Source organism: Hypanus sabinus, chromosome 16, assembly GCF_030144855.1.
Source record: "Hypanus sabinus isolate sHypSab1 chromosome 16, sHypSab1.hap1, whole genome shotgun sequence".
Lineage (NCBI taxonomy): Eukaryota > Metazoa > Chordata > Chondrichthyes > Myliobatiformes > Dasyatidae > Hypanus > Hypanus sabinus.
In genome coordinates, this window is record NC_082721.1 from 83,702,408 (window position 1) to 83,730,331 (window position 27,924).

Sequence of the window (27,924 nt, forward strand, 5' to 3'; positions counted from 1 at the left end):
GCAGAAATTCCCTCCAGCTTCTCTTCTATTTAATCCAGGTGACTAAATCAATTGTGCAACTAGAGTGCCCGTAAAATGAGCCTCCTCCCTTCTTCTCCACTTCCCCAAAGCACTCGGGGTGCAGGTAACAGATTTTAATTAGAATAATTTGCAACAGGCAATGATGTCACACAGCCTCTGGGAGAAGATGGAGTGTGCGATTAGAATGACACTGCTTGAGGTGATGTTCAACAGTACCAATGACCTCTGTGGTCTTAGTATTTACCTTGACCCTGTGACAAACCAGGTAGAAAATCTTCTGAAGTCCAGGCAATTCATTGGGGCAAACATAAGTCAGTTCAAGAAGAATGTTTCTGTTAACAGTGTGGAAAAGGAGTCTTCATCCTGTAGTATTAACAACACACACAAAATGCTGGTAGAACACATCAGGCTAGGCAGCATCTATAGGGAGAAGCGCTGTTGACGTTTCGGGCCAAGACCCTTCGTCAGGACCTATCCTTTTCGGTTTAGTCCGAAACGACGACAGCGCTTCTCCCTATAGATGCTGCCTAGCCTGCTGTGTTCTACCAGCATTTTGTGTGTGTTGTTGTTTGAATTTCCAGCATCTGCAGATTTCCTCGTGTTTCCTGTAGTATTAACTCTGTTTTCCTTTCCACAGATGCTGCCTGACCTGTTGCGTGCTTCCTGTTTTTGTTTCAGAAATCAGCACCCATGCATCACATGGACAGTTCAGGATGCACAATGGGAGAGATTTGGGTTTAACCTCTACGTGACAAATAAAATACACATCCAAGTACAATGAATGTAGAAATCTACAACACATTACAGGCCCCTCAGCCTAAAATGCTGTGCCGATCACATAACCTACTCTAAAAACTGCCTAGAATTTCCCAAGCGCATAGCCCTCTATTTTTCTAAGCTCCATGTACCTATCTAAGAGGCTCTTAAAAGACCCTATTGTATCCGCTGCCAGCAGTGCATTCCACGCACCCACCACTCTGAAAAACTTACGCATGACATCCCCTCGATACCTATCCATGTTCTGGCCTTTTAGGAGAGGCTTCTGTTTTCTACTGGGCTTGAAATCCGTTCTGAGTATTTGGGAGAGGCTTAATGAAGCAAAGTATGTGGAAATAATGAAAAGGTGGGTGTGCAAAGCCAATAGGAATTCTATCATCATAATTAATTGGGATATTGTTCAACTTCATAAACAAATCCAAACAAAGAAATACGGAGAAAAAGAAAAAGATGTAAATTACTTTCTGAACCTCGCACACAGACTCCGTGAACAAAGGCCAAGTGAGCGTGAGAAATTTGACTCATCAGACTAGCAAGCTCGAAGAATGCCTGCAAAAAGAACAAACATAAACTATGTCAATCAATGCATCCCAAATAACCTTGTGTCAAAAGGCCAAAGTTGTTGGAACATAAACCTTTTGAGTGCACATGATCAAAGCCCCAGATTCATAAAGTGACCATTCAGCTTCATAACATCCAAACTTTCTTTGTCCAATATCAAATGGCTTATATCAGTTATAAAACTTTTATCTCTTTCAGCCTACAGCCTATTTAATTATTGCGCCATGGATCTGGTTCAAATTAAAATTTGAATATTGTTTTGAATTTGTTAAATATGCTGATGGCACAGTAATGACTTATATACCTTGTACATATCTGTGGCAAGGTTGCTTATTAAAGCTTTCTAGGGTAGTTTATTTTGTATTATAAGAATGGAAGTTCAATCTCGTCCATGGAATTTTGGATATAAGTATTTCAATTCCTTGTCTGAGAAGATACCCACATAACATCCTAACTCCTAAAAACCAACAGGAAGACAAATCATCCCAATTAGTCTTGGGTTATCAACTTTACTTTCACATTCTTGGCTCTAAAGTGACTGCTTCAATGCTGCTTATCTCTGGGTAACCATGAGACGGAGGCACTGTGGCAATTTCTGAGGGAGATGGATGGTTCTGGCTCCCAGCCTTCATTCAGTTGTTTGAACATTTTCCAGCAGAATCCAGTCCTATGGTGTTGTTTATACAAGACTGTCTCAAGTACATTGATACTGGGAGTGAGTTTAAAATATGGGCAACCAAAGTTTGGAAAGTAGATGTGAGACTGGTTAGGAAGAACATTGGAACGAAGCCTGGAGAATATTAAGAAACGGATGAGTTGCAGTTGAAAGGAGTTGGGGAGAAACAAGGCACCATTACAGGTGATAGAAGCAGGTAGCTTTGGTGATGATGGTGGAGCAGGTGTGTGGTTGAGAACATACAGTAACACCAAAGTTACAAACAATTTAGCTCAGGATAACACAATTACAAAAATATTGGCCAAGGGAATAACAGTATGATGGGACTCAAAGACAATGACTTCAATCTTTTTCTTATATTTATTTCTCATGTCACAGATGGAAGCAATGAGGCCCATCAAGTCTATGACATCTCTCACAGCTAATCACAGTCCCCGTATATTTAATAATAAGTTCAACTTTTTTACATGCCCTTCTCTCACTTCTGATTTTCCAACAGCCCTCATCCAGGGAATTTACAACTGCTGGGGCTGTGTGGTAGCCATGCTGACAAACAATTTAGATGTTGCACATCCTGACTCAGTCAACGAAGGATGAAGATCAATTAAGCAGAATGAGAAAACTGAACAGTGGAATAGTCCAGAGAGCTGTTTAATGTGAGCAAAGGCAGCTTATACTGCTGTTGAAAGAAAGCCTCTGCACTTGAGCATTCTCTCTCTCTTCCTCTCCCTCCTTGAGTTGGGGAACTCGGACAAGCAACGCAGCAGACAGTAATATCAAAACAGTCCCTCTCGTTTTTGCAGGAATAACATCTCTCCTCACTAGTGACAGGGCCTGCTTGTTTCAGATGTCGAAGAGTTGAGATGGACTGCAGTTCTTGATGAACTTTAGATCAAGATCTCTTGGGAGTTTTGCTATTGCTCGCATGGTGGGTAGGTGGGGGTTGATCTTTTACTGGAGTAAGTTGGGGGCAAAGTTGATGTTTGTGTGTGGTAGGGGAGGTGCTTTGGAGTTCTAATGTTTTTCTGTCATTCATTCTTTGGTGTTTTTCTTCTGTTTCATGGATGTCTGCAAAGAACAAGAATTTCAGGCTGTATACTGTATATATTCTCTGATATTAAGATACAAAAAATGTATAAATTATACAACCTTCAGATTTGTTTGCTCACAGGTAACCACAAATCAAGAAACCTGAAAGAACCCAATTAAAGAAAAATAATAAAATAAATTGAATTAAAATAAAAATTAAATTGGATCACTGAACCATTGAAAATTCATTAACACAAGTGGAGTCTGATTACTCTTCAAATGAAGACAGAGGGGTTACCTCCAAGTGAGATGGGAGTCAAGGACTGATCCTTGGAAACTCTGAACTATTAACAGAATAAATCATCACCGTGATTCTCCAGCTATGATTCAATGAATGCAAATTAGCATTGCCAATCAAATGCAGTTAATGTGCATAATTAACATGGAGGAAAATTAGTGGTGTTAAATGCAGCAATTAATGTAATAAAACTCAACTTTAAAAATCAAAATATTAATACTAAATTCAAATAGGAAACAGAAAAAGAAAGTGAGGGAAAGAAAAACAATAGAGAAAAGAGAAAGAATTCAATTGTTGTGTAACAAGAAAATCAGTGCCTTATTGTTTAACATTTAATTAAAACTGTATTTTTCAGATCATTTGACAGAGAACAGAAGTAAAGAGGAACATGAATACCAGGTTCAAGAACATGACTATCAGGTTCAGCAATACAGGGAGTGTTGGAGAAGCCAAATGTGTTGAAGGTTTTCATAAAGAGCATGTAACAAAGAGAAGACTGTTTTCACCATTATTTGTCCTGTAATAAAGTTCAATTCTGATGTTTATTGTACTATTGCAGTGCAGTGATGAGGCTAGAAACAACCTCGAACAAGTCAAGTTCTTCACCAAGGTAAATGGACTTGACGAGGCAGGTGAGAATGCTGTCAAAGACCGGATTTCAAAGCAAGGCTGGACTCAATTTAAAAGGACAAAGGGGTTGAGTCTGAGATTTTGAAGTACGGACTGATTATGACAAAATTCAATACAGGGACAGGAGCTATGGAAAAGGACTGAGAAATAACAATTGGGGAGAAGGAATAAAGTTATTACTCGGCCCAAGCAGGGTGTCTAGATTGTGATCCTCCAGATGATCATCTTACATTGTTAGATGTTAATATCCATAAAATGACTTCCACATATTAGTAGTACAACAGTGATTATACTTTAAAATATATAGCCATTTGAGACATTCGAGTCTTCAGTCAGAGATATAAAAACAAGCTTTCTCCTTTGAATTACATGCAACATTCAGTTTAAGTGTTATCGATTCCTTCCTGCTGTTCTCACCAGTGCAATGTCCCTGTGACTGGGGTCAAGCACTTTCAGCACCACACGGATATCCCTTGCTTCACTGTGCCTCACTCCACTGGAAGAATTCATATCTTCCTCATCTTCCTCGTCTTCACATCGGATACAAAACCTACCAGCGTAGATATTCATTCTGGTGCCTCGTCCCAAATGGTGCTCCTGAAAACCAAAATTAAACACTTATTGTTTAAAGTTAGATTATCAAAACACGTACATGTCACCAAACATTAACAGCTTGAGATTAATTTTCTTACCTTCATTCACAGTAAAATAAAGAAATACAATATATTCAATGAAAAACTACACACCAAGACTGACAAAAACAATGTACAAAAGACAAAAACTTGCAAAAGCATGTAAATAAATAATGTGATCTTAAACATGATTTCATAGGCAGTGGATCCGTTCAGAGTTGGGATGAGTGAAATTAACTACACAGATTCACGAGCCTGATGGTTGGTTAACTGTTCCTGAACCTGCTGATGTGGGACCTAAGACTCCTGTACCTCCTTCCTGATGGCAGCAGTGAGAAGAGAGCTTGGCCTGCATGGTGGGGGAGAATTTTCATGGTCATTTTAAATTCTCCTTGCTCTATAAAGCCCTTTGTTCCAGTGTGTTGGTCTACTTACCTGATCACATTGCACATGAAAGGTTTGATATTTTATTCTGAATTCCAAGCGATTCATATATTTTTTTAAAAATTCCCTGGGGGTTAATCAGCATACCAAAGAGTATCTATGGAAAAGAGTACAGTTGACGTTTCAGGCCAATACCCTCTTGGCCCAAAACAACAACTCTACCTTTTCTCCGCCATAGATGCTGTCTGGCTTGCTGAGTTCCTCCAGCACTTTGTGCGTGTTGCACTCATCAACTTCTAGTTAACATTAACTTCTTCCATTTCTAATTTTAATACTTCCCAAGTACATCTTTCCCTTGTTATCTTCCAGCCTTTCAGCTTCAAATTATAGCGTTACCAAAGTTCAGAATAACTTTAAAACATCATCTGCTTTTCAATCCTCTCCTTCAACAATAAACCCCAGTGTTTCGTATAAAATCAAAACACTACAAGTGCAGGAAATGTGAAATAACAAGGATATGGATCAATGAGTCACTCAAAGCTATTTCGCAGAAAACTGAAACTCTAAAGCTCCGAGTTTCATTTCAAGTGATGCAGAGTTCCAAACTAGTGACATTTTGGGAAGTGTGCACTGGACCACGGTCACATAACACATGTACAGTTCTGATGACAGTGTTAGAAAAAGAGATCTTTGCAGCACTCGAAGATAAAAATACTTATACAGAATGTTATTAGATTGGAGCTACTGGGAAAGATTTAAAAAAGATCTAAAGATGTCTTGAAAATTAAGAATATATTGGACAGGGATATGGAAAGAATGCCCAATAGAAGGATCCAAAGTTAGGAACAGCTAATCACAGGAACATGTAGTACTGGAGGCCACTTGGACCTTTGATAGAGCATTTGAATTAGTCACAAACAAAAACAAATTGCAGAGTTGTGTGTACAGCCCCAATCTATCACAAATCCAGCTTCCTCTTCTATTTGCTTCGTCTTCTATTCACTTCCTCAGGAAAGCAGCCAACACAATAGAAAATCTCTCCTGCCCCAGTCATTCTCAATTCTACCCCCTCTCCCATCATGTATAGAACTTGACAACTCATAGACCAGGCTTGAAAATAGCCATGATTCTGTTGTTTAAAGACTCGATAAAGTCTTGATAAAAAAGAACTTTCACAATCTACCTTGCATTTTGTCTACCTGCACTGCAACTTGTCTGTGACTGAAATGCTTTGCTTCTGCTTTTGATTTTCCTTTGATATTACGTCAGTGTACTTGTGTTTGGAATGATCTACCTTGATGTCATACAAAACAAAGCTTTTTACTGCATCTCTGTACGTGTGATACTTACACTTTACCAATTTCCATTGCTTTCTAAAGCTACTTTTCTTTGAAGTATTTATCCAGTTCCCTTTTAAAAGTTCTTATTTAATATGATTACCCTGCCCCTCCAACACACACTATTTCAGATCATGTAGATAAATGTAATTTTGTTTTTAATCTATTAAAATTACAATGAAGATAAGCAAATCAGTAGCTACTGCTTCTTGAGTAACACAGACAAAGTGCTGGAGGAACTCAGCAGGTCAGGCAGCATCTATGATGAGGAATAAAAAGTCAATGTCTCAGCTCTAATGACCCTTCATATACAGAGATGTATGATTCAAATGCACCCATCACAATACCATTAATTCAAATCTAGAAAACTGGAGGGAACAAAAGCCTGTATTCAAAGAGATCTCAGAAACTGAGTGCCAGACATATGAAAAATCTTTGAGTGAAGAACAAGACGTTGCAGCAGAGAGCAGGTCAGCAAAGAGTAATGGACAGTGTGTCTGGTTAGAATGTAGTGTGCTGAACGGTTGATCTCATCCAGAGTATCTTGCTTTTATTTCCTTTCAGTGAGTGTTGAGTACAGCCAGCTGTTTCTTGATAGACTTGATTCTCAACACATCTTTAGGCTAGTCATTTGTCCAACAAAGTTCTGATTAATTAAATAATAAGGGGGAGAACAGAACAGTAGGAAACTGCACAAAGCAACTTTTCACCAAACCAATTCCTGGCCAGGGAAAGGCCAAGATCATCAAGAGATGGAAGAATGGACCGTATCACCTTTGAAAAGTTCAAAGTAAATTTTATCATCAAAGTACATATATGTCACCATACACGACCCTGAGATTCATTTTCCTGGGGGCATACTCAGCAAATCTATAGAGGATTAATGAAAGAACACGCAGAGTACAGGGGACAACACTGTGCAAATGCAAATATAAATAAATAGCAATAAATAACAAGAACATGAGATAATGAGATAAAGAATCCTTAAAGTGAGATAATTAGTTGTGGGAATATCTAATGATGCAGCAAGTAAGTGCAATCATCCCTTTGAGGGGGAGTAACTGTTTTTAAACCTAGTGGTGCAACTCTCAACCAAACCAATTCCTGGCTGAGGAAAGGTCAAGATCATCAAGAGAAGGAAGAATGGACCTCTCGGATAGTGAATTCCAAAGAGTACTTCCTGCAGAATGAACTACTGAATGAGTCCTGAATGGTAAACCACTTATCCTGCCAGGAATCACCAAAACTCTGGATTTTCCAGCCTGAGGAAACTGCCTAGGATTTCCACCATTTTTGCACTTCTCAGTGCCTTGTTTCAATTCTGAACATAAATGAATAGGGGATTAATCACACACTATCACATTACTTCCACTTGTAGGGTGAATGCACGCACCTGAACTATTTCCTCCTTCCGTATCTGGTGAAAGCTAAGCTGGCTCAGATTTAGCTGGGCTGTGAGTGGTCGAATGTCAGCATCTTTGCCGTTTCTTATGATCAGCAAGTTGGAGAATTCTGAAAGCCAAAACAGAGCAGAGCTGGTCAACAAATACACAAAAAATAAAACTTTTAAAAGAAAATATTGCATCTTGATTTGTTCAGTTTTTCTCTCCAATATCCATGCCTGGAACTGTCGCTCTGACCAGCATTTCACAGCTTTTACATGTTCCTTTGCGTTCTTCCCTCTTACCAAATTTCCCTCATTAACCTATAAACTATGTGACTTGGTCCACAGCTCATCATCAGAGCAACCCTCTCTTCACCCAACTGAGGTATTCCCCTTGTTCAGTTTACCCTCTTTCCACCCTCTCTGTGACTAACTTCTCTTTCTTTCTTCTCTTTCTTTTAAGTTTGACTTAAAACTTTAAATGGTTCTCTTTCTCAAATAATCTGTTGAAAGTTTCCACTATTATTTCCAATTTTCTGTGCCTGCAGCTTTTTGACTTGCAGTCTGTTGTTTGACAGTTTCAAACAACTACCACCCCTCACCCCCACCCCAACACCCATACAATCTCTATTTGGCTACAGGCTGTTCACAAATTATTTTGAATTTAATACAAAAGAGCATTGGAGTACCCACAATAGACACAAGTTGATGAGTCACACAAGATTAAGAGTGTGGTCAAATTGATAGCAAATCCAGGTTACCATATTTAGGACAGTACATAGTGGAGTCTCAGAGTATCACATCTGTAAATCTGTAAGAAAATAATGAACTGGATACCACAACAAGTTGCAAAGAGGTATGGAAGGTTAGTAGGCAGAGGAGTACAGAAAACAAGGGTTGAAGACAGCAGGGAGTGAGGCCATTAAGGGAACTGAGCAAACAAGACATTTTCAAATTATCTACCATGAGGGAGAGGTGGGCAACACTTATTGACCACGTAGTTCTCATTCCCCGATTTCAGCACACAGCCCTTCAGGTTCTCAAGAAGCTCCTTAACACTAGGAAATGATCGGTCCCAACCCTGGAGCACAAATGCATCTGGTGCCTTCCTCAAAATCTGAAATTGCTTAATGCCTTGAATTCCTGGAGAACTGTGAAATAAATCACACTGAAAGAGAAACAAAGGATTATCACTAATAATGAAACAGAGATACAGACTAGAAAAACAAATCCTTTTGCTTTTATAAAGGAAACTGTAATCACACATCTCCAGACTTGTTCCCTTCACTCAAACAATTCTCTGCACAGTTGAAGACCACCTGCGATTCAGAGGAATGTGGTTTACATATTAGAAATGATCTATTCATGAAGCTAAATATTTTAAAGAGATAAACATCATGAAGAGCGAGATCCTTTGAGCACGATCACAAGTTGGAGCTTGAGCCCAGTGATATAACCTGTGCTAAAAAGGGATCAAAAGAGTACATGCAATGCTAGGGATGTGATGCTATCGAGACATACTTGCAGCTGAAATGCAGAGTTGCTTTCTGTACATGCAGGCATTAAAAATCAAGCGGTATCATTGCTGATGGTTCACCTACCAACACAACCAAGAAGCAAAACAACCAGTTAGCCACCACATCAGTGCTGAGCAGAATTAGCTGACAGAGTAGTTGTTGCAATTCCTACTTATTAACAGCAACTGCACTTGAGGAATAATTCAACATCCAAGACCACAAAAAAAATGTTATCATGTTCAAACAGACTAAGTTGTTTCTGTTTTCTGTCAAATTCTTATTACGCGTTTCCTGGCAAGCTGAGTACCTGGTCAGTTTCTCACAAAACAACCAGGGAATGCCTTGCATCTATTTTCAAGATTCCACAGAGTTCAACGTTTACAGACGATCCCTGCATTATGTCCGTTTGTAATTTTCCCACTGCTGAAGTGGGTCTACAGCAGATGCCATCTGACTGGTTCCTACACTCATTGCTGGGCAGTACAGATGGCCACTTCAGTCTTTTGTGTACTGACTACAGTTCTGCCCTCAATATGGGCGTCCCCCACTTTATGAAAGTTCATTTTACGAAAGACCGACATTAGTATCTGCTTTCGCTAACCAAAAGAAACCCGAAGAGGATTTTCGCTTTTATGAAAAAAGGCGCCCGCTTTAAACTTGTGTTTACCCCGAGAAAGACTACCATGACCGTGAAGCCTTGCAAGGGCATGCATGTACATACCAAATTTTTTCCTACAAATCGGTTTTTGGCCGAATCTTCCCGATTCTGGTAAGTGAAACTACACTGTACATACATTATTTCTACTTTATATAAGCTGTGTATTTATCATATCATTCCTGCTTTTGCTATATGTTAGTGTTATTTTAGGTTTTATGTTCTATTTGGCATGATTTGGTAGGTTATTTTTTGGGTCTGGGAACGCTCAAAAATTTTTCCCACATAAATTAATGGTAATTGCTTGTTCGCTTTACGACATTTCGGCTTACGAAAGGTTTTATAGGAATGTTCTACTTTTGGGTAGTAGGGGAAACCTGTACTGCAATTCTAAGCAAGCTCCTCACCAAGCTCCAGATCCAAGGAGTCATCCCCTCTCTCTGTAACTGGATCTTGACAAACAGATAGCACAATTAAAGATATATAGGCAGCAGTAGCACAGTAATGAGTATTCTGAATACTGGGTCTCCACAAAACATATCCTCAGCCCTCTACTCTACTCCCTGCACACTCATTATGTGAGCAGATTCTGCTATAGCTCCACCTACATATTTGCACCACCATTGAGAGCCATATCTCAAATAACAATGACTCAGAATACAGTAGAAGACAGAGAGCTTAGTAACATGGTAACATGACAATAACCTTTCCCTCAATGTCAGCAAAACCAAGCAGCTGGTTTGGGTTTGCTGACATTGACTTCAGGAAGGGGGCAGGACACATACTCCTGCCTACATCATTGGTGTTGAGTTTGAGTGGGTTGAGAGCTTCAAGTTCTTAGGACCGTACGTCATCAGTAGTCTGTGCTGGTCCAACCACATAGATGTCACGGCCGAGAAAGCTCTGCAATGCCTCTGCCTTCCCAAGAGGGTTAAACAATTTGGCATGTGCTCTTTGACCCTTTCCAATTTTTATCAATGCACCTTAGAACATTCAGTCGGGATGCATGATGGCTTCGTATGGCAACTGCTCCACACACAACTACAAAAAAACTACAGAGAGTTGTGGGCACAGCTCAGCATATCACAGAAACCAGCCTCCCCTCCACCGACTCCATCTGTACTTCTTGCTGCCTCGGTAAAGCAGTCAGCATACCTGAAGACCCCATTAACCCAGGACATTTTCTCTTCTCTTTTTTGGGCAGAAAATACAAAGGAGTGAAAGTAAGCACAACCCATTATTATATGACTATTGAATGGGCCCCTAGTACAATAAGATGGACTCTTGACCTCACATCTACCTCGTTATGATCTTACACCTTATTGTTTACCTGTACTGCACTTTCTCTGTAGCTGTTACAGACTAATCAATGCACTGTGTATGAACAGTATGCAAGGCAAGCTTTTCACTGTATCTTGGTACATATCAATAATAATAAACAATAAACCAATTCCAGTGCAGCATGAAGTGTGCAAATTGTACGAACATTTAAGAATCGTAAGTTAATTACACAATTGAAAGAGAGGTGGAAAGCTCGCTGGGTGTTGTGGGGCTGTCCAAGGGACAAGGCTACAAAATGGCAAGTGATGCAGCGTGATTTCTGCACTTGTTCCGACAGCAAAATCAATGGGCCACATTTGTTTGTTTTCCTGTTTCTTTGTTTACTGATTGACTGGCAAGGTGAGGACTAGGCTCTTCGAGATACGATACACTGGAGAAATATGACTTAGAATGTGGAGAACTATGATTGAGTGCAAATACCAAGGTAGTTTTTGCCACCCCCTCTTTTTTATATCATAAATTGTCCAAGTTTCCATGGGAACCTTCCAGGGAATCTTCCATGGAACATTCCAATCTGCTTTAAAAAAAAACATACAGCAAGACCTTGACATACTATACCAACAAGAGATTTTGAAGAAATTAAGTAAGAGACTGGGTGTAACAATGAATCATCAACAATACAAGCAAAGGCACCGTCACAAGGATGATTCATGCTGATGTCTGCCCAACACTTCCTTTAAGATGCAATTCCTCATGTGACAGCTTCAAAGGGCTTCCCATTTCCATGGCCCTTCCCCGAGAGAAATACTTTAAAATAGGCCAAAAAGGGAAAAAAAAAACAATTAATCCCTTATGAGAATGGGAAAAAAAAGAAAACACCATGAGAAGTTTATTAAATATTTTAATACATTAAAGGCACACCTTTCAATATAATTCTTCCATTATTTGGTTAAAAACAAACTGTACTTAATAGATGACAGCTGACGTAGACCTTTAGAAACAAGGTCACTACTTATTGTTGGCTGGTCCAACCTTCTGGTATTACTAATTAACATGTGTTGCTTCCCATAGCTAACTTGATAGAAAATTAAACTATTTCATCCTTGTCTCTCCAGGCAGATAAGAAATCTCCTGGCCTGATTATTGGCCGACACACATATTTCTCATGTTCAATGAATCAGAAGTTACCACTCCTGCCTAATGGAAGGTAAAAACCTTCCCATGGTTTCCATCTGGCTAGATAGCAGAAAGCACTGAGAGGAGTGTGTCCTTTCAGGGGTCAAAAAACGTATTAAGTAACACAAGTTTATGTTTAATTAATTAACAGAATATGAAAATTGCTGGGATGGCCTACATTAGGATCAAAACCTGGTTTATTATCACCGACATACAGTGCCTTGAAAAAGTATTCAGCCCCCCCCCCCTACTATTTTCACATTTTATTGCCTTATTTTCTAAAATTTCAAATATAATGCATGTCAAATCAAAAGAAAAATTCTAAAACCTATAAAAGATTTACTAAAAATTGAAAACCAAAATTGGCAAGTTGAAGAAGTATTCATCCCCTTTGTAATGACTATGTTAACTTTCCTCAGGTGCAATAATGTATATTACCTTACCAACTCATCCAATTTGTTGGTATACAAAATTGGATGAATTCATACAAATAAATACCCCCTCATTCTGTAAGGTCCGACTATATGGTAGATGTTCAACAGACCAAACCAAAATTAAGACAAAAGAGCATTCAAGACAAGTCAGGGAAGTGAAAATAGAGAAGCACAAATTGGGGAAGGGTACAAGACCATCTCAAAGGCACTGAATGTAGCTCGGAGCTCATTGCAGTCCATTAAGAAAACAAAAAAATAAAAACCACAGCCACACTGCCTAGGTCAGGCCGCCCCTTTAAACTTACCGTAGATTCTGGACTACAGAGCGCACCTGATTAAAAGCCGCACGCTCTAATTTTAGAAAGAAGATCAATTTTGTACTTGTACAGGCCGCACCGGATTTTAATGCGCAGGTGTCCCACGTTGTAATATGAGATATTTACACAGAAAGATATTACACGTGAGGATTTTTTAACTTTTAATTAAATCTGTATGGTAACAAACAAATACATATTGCAAATGCTTTTTTTCGAACAGTGCCTGTAACACAGCTACTTTTAAATATACATACGTATCAGTAACACACAAATTACGTTGCGTATACTTTTTTACTGAACAGTGCACGAACATTCCAATATCTCCTAACGACTGGTAAAAAAAATATATATACTGCAGCCTACCAGGAAAAGTTATTGATCGCCTTCTTCATCTTCCTCCTGCGCACTAAAACCATCAAAGTCCTCTTCTTCAGTGTCTGAATTGTACAACCTCAGGATCTCGTCACTCACTTCAGTCTCTTCGTTGTCGCTCTCACTTGAGCGCACGCGGTCCTCTTCATCACGCAGCAGTCCAGACTTTCGAAACCCGTTGGAGATGGTGGATGTTGTGACACGGCTCCACGCATTTAGGATCCACTGGCAGACTTGAGATAAAGATGCTCTTCGTATGCGTCCTGTTTTGGTAAAGGATTTCTCGCCGCTCGTCATCCAAGCCTCCCACTCAACGCGCAGCGCCACTTTAAATGCCCGGTTCACGCTGATGTCCAGTGGCTACAAATACTTCGTGGTGCCCCCAGGAATCACAGCTGGAATTGAGTTTGTCCTCTTGATGGCAGCTTTCACTGAACTTTCATTGTCAGCCGCTTAAAAATCACCAACATTGGAAGCTTTAGTCCGGATGCTGTGCAGCTCAGAACACAAGTAAAATGCGTTCTCTCATGGCCACTTGTTTTCAGTGTGATGGACGAGTCACCTTTTTTTTATTAACAGTCTGAGTGAGAGGCAGGTCAAACATCAAAAGTACTTCATCCATATTTATGATATCATCTAGCCCGATGGAATTCTTCGCTATCTTTGTTTGAGTGAATGTGCGGAAGTTAGCAAGTTTTTCCTCGTGGTCGGGAGGGAGCTGCTGACACATGCGTACCCTGACGGACAGGCCTTTTCGTCTCATAAATCTAAAACACCACGATGGCCCACCTCTAAGATCTTCGATTTTCATTTTGGTGGTGATTGCTTTAGCCTTCAGTCTGATCTGCACGGTGGAAACACCGCGGCCGCCTGCTCTCTGTGTGTTAACCCAGTCTTCAAGAAAGTTTTCAAGTTCGGGCCATCTGCTATGATTACCTCTGAAAGCTGTTGTCGTCTTTTTGCATTGACTCAGTTCTTCACGCTGGCGTCTCCACCATCTCATCATCGATTCACTTATGCCAAAATTATGTGCAGCAGCTCGATTTCCTTCTTCAACCGCCAGATTGATCGCCTTTAACTTAAAAGCTGCATCATATGCTTTTCTTCGAGTGTTTTCCATGTTGATGACGGTGAGTACAAATGACTGATTTACAATAATTTAATTGTGAAAGTGCGCTTGATTTATCGTACAATTTCATTGGACCTCTGTGAACTACTCATCAATTTTATTGGTCTACTGTTACGAGGCAAAATGTTTTTGGCGGCATGAAAAAAAAACATGCATTAGCCGCACCGTAGTATAGGCCGCAGTGTTCAAAGCGTGGGAAAAAAGTAGCGGCTTATAGTCCGGAGTTTACGGTAGTTACCAGAGAAGAATAGCACTTGTAAGAGAGACCACTGTAGCGCCAACAGTCACTTTGAGTGAGCTGCAGATGTCAGTGGCCGTAAGTGGAGATGAAGTTCGTGCTCCACAATCTCTAAGGCCTTGCACAAAAAGGGTATTTATGGGAGAGTGGCAAAGAAGCAAGCCCTGGGTAAAAAAAATCATATCCTTGCCTGTAAAAACTTTGCATAGCATCACTTAGAAGATGCCGTAAAAATGAAGAAGATCTCGTGGTAAGAAGAGACTAAAGTGGCATTTTTTGGCCTCAACACTAAGTGACAAATATGGCATAAATCTAATACTCCGCATCTGCCACAGGTAACACCATCCCTACTGTAAAGTATGGCGGAGGTAGCATCATAATATGGGGATGCTTTTCAGCAGAAGGGACTGGAAATCTGGTCTGGATTTATGGGAAGATGAACGCTGCTAAATACAGAGTGATTCTGGATAAAAACCTGCTAGCCTCTGCCAGAAAGTTTAAGCTGGGGAGGAAGTTAATTTTTCAGCAGGTGAAAAATTGGCCCAAAGCACACTGCCAGAGCAACCATGAGTAGCTTCAAATGAAGAAAATTGATGTCCCCATCAGAGTTTTGACTTTAACTTGATTATCGCTGGCAAAACCTCAAAAATGCTGTCCACCGCCGCTCCCCAACTAACCTGGCATACATGGCCAAATCTTGCTCCATTATGTTGTACAAAACCAAAAAAGATTTATTCAAAAGGACTACTGGCTGTAATAGCTGCGAGAGGTGGTTCGACTAAGTACTGATCAAAGGGGGATGAATACTTTTGAACTGCTGACATTTCAGTTTTTGAATTTTTAGTTTTTGATGCTTTACAGTTCTCATTCTTTTGGAGCTGTACTGTGAAAAAGTAGCATGTGATTCACAATCACATGTATATCTGTAAATCGGTATACTGTATATCTGTAAACCTCCTGTATGTCAGCCAGACCCGACACAGATTGGAAGCCACTTCACTAAACACCTACGCTCTGCCCACCAGAAAAAGCTGGCTCTCCCAGTGGCCACCTATTTTAATTCCACTTCCCATTCCGAAATATCAGTCCATGACCTCCTCTACTGTCACAATGAGGCCACACTCAGACTGGGGAGCAACACCTTATATTCTATCTGGGTTGCTTCCAAACTGATGGCATGAACATCAATTTTCTGAAGTTCTGGTAATGCAGCCTCCTCCCTTCCCTTTTCCCTCTCTCAACTTATCCCCTTATTTCTTCCACGGACTTCTGTCCTCTCCTATCAGACTCCCCCGTCTTCAGCCCTGTATCCCTTTCACCAATCAAATTCCCAGCTCTTTACTTCACCCTCCTCCCCCTGTGTTTCTTCCTTTCTTCCCCCACCTTCTAACTCCTCATCTTTTTTCCTCCAGTCCTGATGAAGGGTCTTGGCCCAGAACATTGGCTACACTCTTTTCCATAGATGCTGCCTGGCCTGCTGAGTTCCTCTGGCATTTTCTCTGTGAGTTGCTTGTGATTCACAAATAAAAATACTCAATGAAATTGATCAAAATCCTTGGTTGTAATACTCATTTATGTCAACAAAAGGTTGGGGCTGAATACTTTTACAAGGTGCTGTATGCCAGGAATTTTGTTGTTTTGTAGCAGAACAGTATATTACATGAAAAATACAAGTTACAGTAAGTAGTATTTAATAAAAATAAACCAGTAGTGCAAAAAGGGCACAAATAGTGAGTAGCAGTCATGGTACAGTGGACCGTTTGGAAATCTATTGGTAGAGGATGAAAAGCTGTTTCTAAAGCATTGAGTGTGTGCCTTCAAGCTCTTGTACCTCCTGTGGAGATCACCATATACAATGTCTATAAAAAAACATTCACCCTCCTTGGAAGTTTATATGTTTTATTGTTTCATTGGCTTTTAATTTGGCTTTTTTGATGCTGATCAACAGAAAAAGACTCTTTTATGTCAAAGTGAAAACAGATCTCTACAAAGTGACCTAAATTAATTACAAATATAAAACAAAATAACTGATTGTATTAAGTATTCACCCTCTTTAATATGATGCACCAAATCATCATTGCTGCAGCCACTTGGTTTTAGAAGTCAATTAGTTAAATGGAGATCACCTGTATGCTGTCAAGGTGTTTTAATTGACTGTAGTAAAAATACACTTGTATCTGGAAGGTCCAACTGTTGGTGAGTCAGTATTCTGGCAAAAAACTACACCACAAAGACAAAAGAACACTCCAAACAACTCTGCAAAAAGATTATTGAAAAGCACATGCCAGGAGATGAATACAAGAAAATTTCCAAGTCACCGAATATCCTTTGGGGTATAGTTAAGTCAATCATCAAGAAATGGGAAGAATATGGCACAGCTGTGAATCTGTCCAGAGCAGGCCGTCCTCAAAAACTGAGTGACTGTGCAAGAAGGGGACTAGTGAGGGAGACTACCAAGAGACCCATGACAACCCTGGAGGAGTTACAAGCTTCAGTGGCTGAGATGGGAGAGACTGCACATACAACAACTGTTGCCCAGGTGCTTCACCAGTCACAGCTTTATGGGAGAGTGGCAAAGGGAAAGCATTGTTGAAAAAAAAACATGAAATCTCGGCTAGAGTTTGCCAGAAGGCATGGGGGAGAATTTCAAGTCAGCTGGTTCTATGGTCTGAAAAATCCAAAATTGAGATTTTTGGGCATCGAACTAAATGCTATGAGTAAAATGGATGCAGCAAAAGTACAGGGAAATCCTGATGCAGTCTGCAAGAGAATTGTGAATTGAAAGATTTGTGTTCCAGCAAGACAATGACCCCAAGCATACAGCAAAAGCTACACAGGAATAGCTTAAAAACAACACAGTTAATGTCCTGGGGTGGCAAGTCACAGTCCAGACATCAAACCAATTGAAAATTTGTGGCTGGACTTGAAAAGGGATATTCACTCATGATCCCAATGTTTTGTAACAAAGAATAGGGGAAATTGCAATGCCCAGATGCGCAAAGTTGATAAGAGACCTATTCATACTGACTCAAGGCTGTAATTACTGCCAAAGGTGCATCTACTACATACTGACTTGAAGGAGATGAATAATTATGCAATCATTGTGTGTCTAGTAATTGGAATAAATTTAGACTAATTTGACATGAGACTTTTCTGTTGATCGGCATCAAAAAGACCAAATTAAATCTACTGTGATTCAATATTGTAAAACAATAAAACATAATAACATGGGTGGTAGAGGGGAGGGGTTGGAGAGAGAATACTTTTTTTTTTAGGCACTGCTATGTTGAGATTAAATTCCATTTGCTAATTGCTCCGCCCAACTTTCCATTTGATCTATACAATGCACAAGTGAGATTAAAGTTATCAGTCTATGGCAGCTCCCAGCTGGGCTCAACCTCAGAATCAGAATAAGGCTGAATATCACTGGTGTGGATTGTTTTCTCCGGAGTAGCTGAGGCTAAACGGAGATCCGAAAGAGGTTTATAAGATTATGAGAGGCATAGATAGATAGACAGGGAGTATCTGTTTCCCAGGATTGAAATGTCTAATACCAGACAGCATGCATTGAAGATGAGTTGGGGTAGGTTCAAAGGAGATGTGAGGGGTAGGTTTTTCTCACTCAGAGAGTGGTGGATACCTGGAATGCGCTGCCTGGTACAGAGGGAGAGGCAAATGCACTAGAGGCTTTTAAGAGACGTTTAGATAGGCACATGGATGTAAGGGAAATGGAGGAATATGGAGTGATTAGTGCTTGGGTGTTTCTGACCTGCTTTTTAGCTGGTTCAGCACAACATTGCGGGACAAATAAGTACAGTATATCAACTGCCGATATAAAATATCATGACAGTTAACAGGAAAAATTTCAGGTTGTATATTGTATACATTCTGATATTAATGGGAACTATTGAACTATTTACTGTAATTCACAGTATTTTTTCATTATATTATGTATTGCATTGTACAGCTGCCACAAAGTTAACAAATTTCACAACATATGCCAGTGATATTAAACCTGATTCTGAAAAAGGTACAGGGGAGCTAAATGAATAATGACGAAGGCCTGTTTACTTCTGTTTTCTGGTTATATATGTCATAAAAAATTATGCAGAAGGATGAGGAGAATCTGCAGAGAGATAATGATAGGTTAACTGTATTGGCAGGATGTTCGGTAAATGCAAAGTCATCTACTTTGCAATTTAAAAGATCAGATTATTATTTAAATGGTGAAAGACTGCAGCATGCTGTTGTACAGAGGATCGGGGGTATCTTTGTGTATGAATCATGTGAAGCTGGTTTGAGGGTGCAAATAGGAAGGCAAATAGAATGCAAACCTTCATTGTGAGAGGAATTGAACTTCAGATCAGGAAGTTTATGCTACAACTGCGCAAGGTACTGGTCTGCCCAAGGAAGAAGCACAGGCCACCTCATTAAATGTATTAAAGATACGGATCCATTTTTGGGGAAAAATTATGCAGATACAATTATGGGGTAAAAGCAGGTAGGTGGAAGTCATCCACAACCAGCTCAGCCATTACCTTAATGAACGGTGGAGCAAGCTCAATGAATCAGATAGGGAGGGACTTCCTCCTATTCCAGCTCCAATTTCTTATATGTGCCATACCCACTGGACTTCTCAGTGAGACAGCACATCAGGAGAAAGGACACCCATCTCTGGCCTGTCACAGTTCAAAGATGTCCATCTTTCACTAACTCATGCTCATGTTGTATGAAAATAATCCCTGGGCTACTTTGCTTTCAGGAACACCACCATTTTCTCATAAGAAATGCTAGCCTTGCTAGAGATGCCCTCGGACCAAAGCTTTTCCCAGCTGGCCTGAGAAGATGCCAGAAAACATCCCCAACCCAACACCAGGCCTTGTTCTCCTCAGCATTTCTGCCATTAACACATTCAATGTGCTGTGTATGGATACCTGCAAACAGTATAGGGATAAAACCTCTTAAACTCCACAATATCACACTGCCCACACCCAATGAATTTTAACTGGTGCACAAGAGGGACAAACCGCAGGCTTACCTCAGGTTTCTCCTTACTGACAACTGTCATGATGATCTTGTTGAAATCTAAAGCACTCCACCGCAGAACATAAAGCCCCTCCTTGTTCTCCTCTCTCCGGAGTTTGTTGTTGACATAATGTGGTCTATGGGGTGGCAAGGAAAAGATTGAATGTCTCTCACCACTTTTGATCCTTACTTCTCAGACACAACAGGAAACGAATAACAAGAGGTCTACCTGATTTATAGGAACTGCTGAAACCTGGCTCCCCCGCGGATAAAGGGTCTCCTAGTGTTGGTCAACGGAGGTTGAAATTCACTCAGATTTATTTACACACACACACACAAAAGTGTTGGAGGAACTCAGCAAGTCAGGCAGCATCAACAGAGGGTAATAAACAGTCGACATTTTGGCCCAAGACCCTTCATCAGGGGAAAAAAATGTGACAGAAACCACAAGGTGGGAAAAGAGGGAGGAGAACAAGGCAGGTGATTTGTGAAACCAGATGAAGAGGAAGGTAGTTGGCTGGGGATAGAGGGATGAAATAAGAAGCTAGGAAGGATAGATGAAAGAAATAGAGAGCTGAAGAGGGAACCTAAATGGAGAAGACAGTGGGCCATGGAAGAAAGGGAAGGAGAAGGGGAACCCAGGGCAGAGTGATGGGCAAGTGAAGAGAAAGGATGAGAGGGTAACCAGAATGGAAGATGGAAAAAGAGATGAGGGAGGGTGAAAAACTGATGGAAATTAGAGAAATTAATGTTCATGCCATCAGCTTCGGCACTACCCAGGTAGAACATGAGATGTTGCTCCTCCAACCTAAGTTTGGCCTCATCCTGGTAGGACAGGCCATGGATAGACATGTCAGAAAGGGAATGGGAAGTCAAAATGAAATAGGTATCCACCAGGAGATCTTGCTTTTTGCTGCCGACAAATTGAGGCTGCTTGACAAAGCAGTCCCCCAATCCGGGGTCAAACTGACTTAACACAATCTTGTTTTTAACTCATTAACAGAACATGTATTTGTTGCTGGGAAGGCCAGCATTTACAGCTCATCCCTGCCCTTGTGGTAAGGAATTTGCTCAGCAATTTCATGGGGCATTTCTGGGACAACTGTTATGCACCTCAAACAACATGTAGTTTAGGCAGAATTAAAAATAACAAATTCCCCTCACCCAAGGACAGACACAAAGAAGGTGGGCTTCTGCAAAAAATCTAATCTTTTCATGAACATTAGGACAGGTTTTCTTTCCAGATCATAAATTCTCCTCATGCTACAGAGGGATTCAAGCTTGTATTCCTGGTTCCTGTTTCTGGATTACAAACACTGTTATTCCCTGTGTGAACACTGCCACACCTGTGTGAGGATACCAATTCAAATTATAATACATCTCATTCCATATTTCACCACATATGTTCACAGGTGAAAGAGCACTGAACAAGGCTTTGTCTATATCCAGCAATTGCATACATTTCCTGAGAATGTCAACAAGACAGCATAAAGCAGCTCTTGTCATAGGGTGCCTAAAGGAGAAGAGTTCTAGCAAACCACTCATACCTGCAAAATTTGATATACTCAGTCACAAAATAGAAAGTAATCTGTTAAACTGACACCTACTGCATTGGTCCATGGATGCCGCTGGTGATGCTCAGGACAACCCGTGGCGCAGCCACCTCATGACACAGGTAGTGGTGTGAATCAGTCGTCAAGCGAGAGTAACCATCGATCAGTGACGCAAAGGAAAGTGCAACTTTATGCGAGGTCAGTACCAGGTCCTGCAAATACCAAGACAGAAGGAATTAGTTTTGCTAGTAGGTGTAGCATAGTCCATACAGCAAATGCCTCAGTCCAGGTTTACAAACTACAGATTAAAAGAACAAATTTATGTTGCTCAATGCCAGTTCTTAGAAATTCTCCAAATTTCTGTCCTCTGTAATATTTAACATATTTGCTGAAAGCAATGTTTATCTTTATACGGTTGATAACTTTTGGAAGTTGGGACTCAGGAACACAAACAGTGAGTCAATTTGTACAGGTTTCCAGCACCCTGCTTTAACAAGGTGTGCCTGGGAACACATCTGCACTGGTAGGAGTTAAATCTATTTTGTTAAAGATACCTCTGACATTGTAACTGAATATATCCTAATGTAAGGAAATAGTTAAATGTGATTTCTTCTTGGTATGTGCTAAAGTAAAATGGAAATCTGTAAGACAAAATAATGTTAGCTTACAGTGGGACTGTTTTAAGAAAGTCACGCAGCCATAATAGTGGAAAATGGTGAAAAACATGTTTGTCTGGGCTGGAAACAGGGTGCAGCATCTAATACTACTAAGGGATGAAAAAGTACTAGTGCAAGAGGTTTTGAAGGGTATAAAAAGGGGTACTTTCTTGGTTCAGATGGAAGAGTTCTGTCTTAAGCTCATCAGGGCCGGTGCTAGCACTAAGAAGATAGAAACAAGGAGGGAGGGAGGAAAACAGACTGCTTGGAAGATTGTCAGATCTGTGGCTCCCTTATGACATTGCAGAGATCAGCTTGTTTAGTGGATGTTAAGTATTTTATTGATTTCTACACCACTCTTACTGTAGACATTTGCTTTTCTCTCTATATTGCATTTGTGATAATTCTTGTGGTTTAACACATGTGCAGTGTCTCCTTTGTCTGCAAATACCCTGAGCTGAATAAGAACACAAAGAATTTAAAAATTATTTTCTTACACCCAACATATCTCTGAGTGCTTGATTAGTGGGAACATGAAGTGTACCAGTCACGTTTAAAAGTTGGAAATGCCACATTACAACATGCTGCATTGATATATAATTATTTTTTAAATAACACATTCAAAATGATTGTTTCTGATGTTGGGGAAGTCCAGAACGAGGGGTCACAGTTTAAGGATAAAGGGGGCCTTTTAGGACTGAGATGAGGAAAAACATCTTCACACAGAGTGGTGAATCTGTGGAATTCTCTGCCACAGGAAACAGTTGAGGCTGGTTCATTGGCTATATTTAAGAGGAAGTTAGATATGGCCCTTGTGGCTAAAGGGATCAGGAGGTATGGAAAGAAAGCAGGTACAGGATTATGAGCTGGATGATCAGCCATGATCATATTGAATGGTGGTGCAGGCTCGAAGGGCCGAATGGCCTATTCATGCACCTATTTTCTATGTTTCTATTTTAAAACAATCGAATAGTGCAAAACATTTCACAAGTAAACGTTACCAATGTTTGACACAGCCACAAAGAAATACAATATGCAAGGCGTGGTCTAGACAATGGTGCCTCATAAACACCAACGATACACACACACACACACACACACACATTTTTAAAATGAACAATAGTTCACCACCTTCAAGTCCCAATGCATTTGTCATATTTGACGGTGACAGTGATTCCCAGTCCTCATCCTGGTACATGAATACATTTATTGACATCTCTTAACCATTCAACATTTTAATTATCAGTAATTAGACTGATAATGGAATCAATTATTAGAAATTTTAGCTGCTTTCTACAGTTTAGAAATGGTTGCATTTTGTATTCATTTCTTGAGAATTTCTGCCTGAATTACACCTTTTATAATCAGGAAGAGAGCTGTCAAACACAGCATGATGAAAATAAAACTGTGTAAAAAAAACATATCTAGAAAACTCTCGGGGCAATGCTGAACACAACCTGCATGCAGACGTACTCTGACGACACAGACTGCACTCCCTCGGTTTCTTCACTTTGCTCTGGTAGAAGTTTAAAGCCACACCCAAACCTGACCTAATTATTTCCCACACAAGACCCAGCCCAAAATTGATATTAAATGTTATTCACATACCAGTAATGTTACACAGATCATCTTGACCTGGACAAATAACTAAACAGGACACAGCACAATCAATTAAAAACAGGATCTACACCAATATGTAGAATGGTCCTTTCAACTCATCAAGCTCTGCAGAGACAGATGCACATAGCTTTGCCCACAAACTCTTCCTCAGCCCCACATCCTTTTCCCAAGCTATGTCCCTCACAACTTCCAGTTCCACTAACCACAGCTCACTCCAAGTTACCTCCTTTGCTAATTCTTCCTTTCTTTCTGTACTTGCACCACTCACCCTTTCTTTTCTCCTCTGGACTTCCATTCCCTCTTCAACTTTCCCTCCACACCTCCAAGCCCACAACCTATCCCCTCTATCTGTCTTCAGCAGGTCGGGCAGCATCCGCTGAAAGGAGCAGCTGAGTTCATCCAGCCTTTCTGTACGTGTTGATTTGACCACAGCATCTGCAGTGTACTTTGTGTGTCCTCGACCTGTCTGCTCTTTTTCAGGATGAGGCTGCTCCGCAGTCACCTCTTTTCCTGTGTCTGCAGGAGCCAAGACACCCGAGGTATACACCTGAACAAAGGAACTCAAGCTGTTTGGTGACAGCTGCCACTTGCACACCAACTGAACAGTGGACGCTAACAGTAGCTGGTAAGACAAGGTGTACCACAGGATAAAACTTCTTCCCCATGTTCTGGCAGATCTCATCATCCACCATGCCCTTTGGGACACATTTAAAGTACTAAGCTGTATTAGCAGAGTTCTGGAGAAAGGCTGAGGTAGGGTACTCAAAAATTTTAAGGCAAAAGGTAGGTAAAGGCAGAAGTAATAACTGAAGCCAAGAATAGAAGAGAACAATTATCACTCCACTTCTTCATTCTCTTCCCTCCCAAGACAACTCTGACACAAGTAAGATTTTACTCTGCAAGAAAATAAGAAAGCTGCTGTTGCTGGAAATTTGAAATGAAAACAGAAAATGCCAGAAGCTCTCAGCAAGTCAAGCAGCATCTGTAAAGAGAGAAAAAAAAATAACATTTCAAACCATTAAAACAAGTAGCAGAGAAAGTGGAAGTTGGGTAGAAATTTAATGAAAAGTCTACAAAGGTGACTGACAGTTCAGTTGACCAGTGCTACAAGGAACAGCAAGAGGGAATTTCAAACGATTCTGAGAGCTCAGTGGATAAAGAGTTAAAAGGAATGTGTTCAAAGTCGACGAGTGTATATGCTGTATATCTTAAGAGTTGACTCTCCCTCCTATGTTCCTTTTAAGTTGCCCTGCAAGTATTGGCCTGCAGCATATTCAATCACAGTACAACTGCTTCAACTTGGGCAACATTAGAAAGAGGGATGGTAAAGCAACTGGCACACTCTATGTGGAGGCAAAACTCTCATCCTGTATCTACATTCAGATTCAGATAATTTCACTAAAGCTAACTTTTACCTCAGAATAAATTTAATTCTTTCGAACCTACAGAGAAAAACAGACAATGTTGATCAGGGTTTATATAGAACATATACATTTACAGCACAATACAGGCCCTTCGGCCCACATTGTTATGACAACCATGTAACCTATTCTAGAGACAGCCTAGAATATCCCATTGCCCTCTATTTTTCTAAATTCCATGTACCTATCTAAGAGGCTCTTAAAAGACCCTATTGTATCCACTTCCACTTGGCAGCCCATTCCACGCATCCACCACTCTGTGAAAAACTTATCCTTGACATCCCCTCAGTACTTATTTCCAAGCACTTTAAAACCGTGCCCTCTCATGTTCGCCATTTCAGCCCTGGGAATAAGCCTCTGGCTATCCACATGATCAATGCCTCTCATCATCTTATACACTTCTATCAGGTCACCTCTCATACTTCGTCACTCCAAGCAGAAAAGGCCAAGTACACTCAACCTATTCTCATAAGGTACACCCTCCAATCCAGTTAATGTCCTTGTAAGACTCCTCTGCACTCTCTCAAAAGTATCCACATCCTCCCTGTAGTGAGGTGACCAGAACTGAACACAGTACCCCAAGTGGGGTCTGACCAAGGTCTTAAATATTCAAGCTCTGAAATCTCAAAGAGAGCAAACCACACTCCACACTTGAGCAAAAATAAACAGTGCACATCCTTTCAAAACAAGATGAGCAACAACTTTGCAAATTAGTTTTGTCTTTCAGGCCTTTGCGCCGATCCTAATTTCTCTCTTGATCTGAAACTGGAAAATTAGCTTGATTGGATGTACCTCTCTGCCTAATTAATTAGCGTGATTAGAGAAAGGTGCCTGGGCACATTACTCAAAGGCCAGATACAGATTCTGATTTTCCTGACATGAGCAACCACTTACTGCAATTTTCCTGCCTTATTCTCATTATTTCTTCTCTATTTTACACACCACACCCTCCCCCCAACAACATGACTTCTTAAACCTCATTTGTCATGTCACATGTCTGTACATTGCAATCGAGTCTTAACGCAAAGGTTTTTATTCTCTCATGTTGTGGGATGGATATAAGATATAAATAAATTTATTCATTCATGTATGCTCAACACTTGCACCCTCACTCTGAACCCCACAAACTCAATACAGGAATCTTTACCTTGCTCGTTACTAAGATCTGCTAACTTGGTCCAATTTCATTGAACATCATCTTTACTTGTGTCACAGCTGAGTCACTCCTCTTCACTTATGGTCCCAAATGGAAATTCATTTTGAAATCAACACCTGATTGGAAAGCTGAAACTACTGGGCCTGAACACCTCCCTCTGCAATTGGATCTCAGACTTCCTGACTGGGATGAAAGGTCTCAGCCCAAAATAACAACTGTCCCGTTGCACTCACACCCATCATTATGAAGTGTTTCGAAAGGCTCGTCATGAGATACATAAAGACCCTGCTGCCCCCCTCACTGGACCCCCTGCAGTTTGCGTACCGTCCCAACCGCTCAACAGACGATGCCATCACCACCACCCTCCACCTGGCCCTAACCCACCTGGGCAAAAAAGACACGTACGTTTGAATGCTGTTCATAGACTTCAGTTCAGCATTCAACACAATCATTCCTCAGCACCTGATTGGAAAGCTGAAACTGCTGTGCCTGAACACCTCCCTCTGCAACTGGATCCTAGACTTCCTGACTGGGAGACCTCAGTCAGTCCGGATCAGGAGCAGCATCTCCAACACCATCACACTGAGCATGGGGGGCCCCCCCAGGGCTGTGTGCTCAGTCCACTGCTGCTCACTCTGCTGACCCACGACTGTGCAACAATACACAGCTCGAATCACATCATCAAGTTCGCCGTTGACACGACTGTGGTGGGTCTCATCAGCAAGAACAACAAGTCAGCATACAGAGAGGAGGTGCAGTGGCTAACAGATTGGTGCAGAGCCAACAACCCGTCTCTAAATGTGAACAAAACAAAAGAGATGGTTGTTGACTTCAGGAGGGTACGGAGAGACCACTCTCTGCTGGCTCCTCTGTGAAGATCGTTAAGAGCACCAAATTTCCTGGTGTTCACCTGGCGGAGAATCTCACCTGGTCCCTCAACACCAGCTCCATAGCCAATAAAGCCCTGCAGCGTATCTTCTTTCTGCGAAGGCTGAGGAAAATCCATCTCCCACCCCGCCATCCTCATCACATTCTACAGAGAACGTATTGAGAGCATGGTTCGGGAATTGCACCATCTCAGATTGCAAGACCCTGCAGCAGATAGTGAGGTCAGCTGAGAAGATCATCGGGGGTCTCTCTTCCCGCTATTACAGACATTTACACCACACGCTGCATCTGTAAAGCTAAAAGTATTGTGAAGGACCACACGCACCCCTCACACAAACTCTTCTCCCTCCTGCCATCTGGTAAAAGGTACCGAAGCATTTAGGCTCTCACGACCAGACTGTGCAACAGTTTCTTCCCCCAAGACATCAGACACCTCAATACTCAAGAGTCTAGACCGACATCTACATCATTTATTATTATATTGTAATTTGTCCTCTACTGTGCCTATTGTCTTGTTTATATAATTATTGTACTGCCCTGCATTGTTTTGTGCACTTTATGTAGTCCGGTGGTGGACTTCCGGTAAGATGGCGATTGTTTAGTTGCTCTGAACTTTTGCTCCGTCATTCTTCCTATCTTTGCACTATATGTCTCCCTTCTTAAACCTTAGTTAGGTATTTTATTAGTTCTCTTTTACCTGCCTGCGAACACATCTATCTTATAATGGCTACCAAAAGTACTAAAACCGGGAAAAAGG

General features: G+C 40.8%; 1 protein-coding gene across 1 annotated transcript in view; it reads right to left on the reverse strand.

The window, feature by feature from the left end:
- The window catches only part of tyk2 (tyrosine kinase 2), a 170,228-nt gene that overhangs the window by 36,130 nt on the left and 106,174 nt on the right, over positions 1-27,924 (reverse strand). The window contains exons 8-13 of the mRNA XM_059992311.1: positions 21,481-21,638; positions 19,887-20,010; positions 8,693-8,897; positions 7,739-7,857; positions 4,410-4,589; positions 1,260-1,347 (exon numbers count right to left, since the gene is read on the reverse strand). Coding sequence (XP_059848294.1) covers positions 1,260-1,347; positions 4,410-4,589; positions 7,739-7,857; positions 8,693-8,897; positions 19,887-20,010; positions 21,481-21,638 — 874 coding nt within the window. The remainder of the gene's footprint in view (positions 1-1,259; positions 1,348-4,409; positions 4,590-7,738; positions 7,858-8,692; positions 8,898-19,886; positions 20,011-21,480; positions 21,639-27,924) is intronic.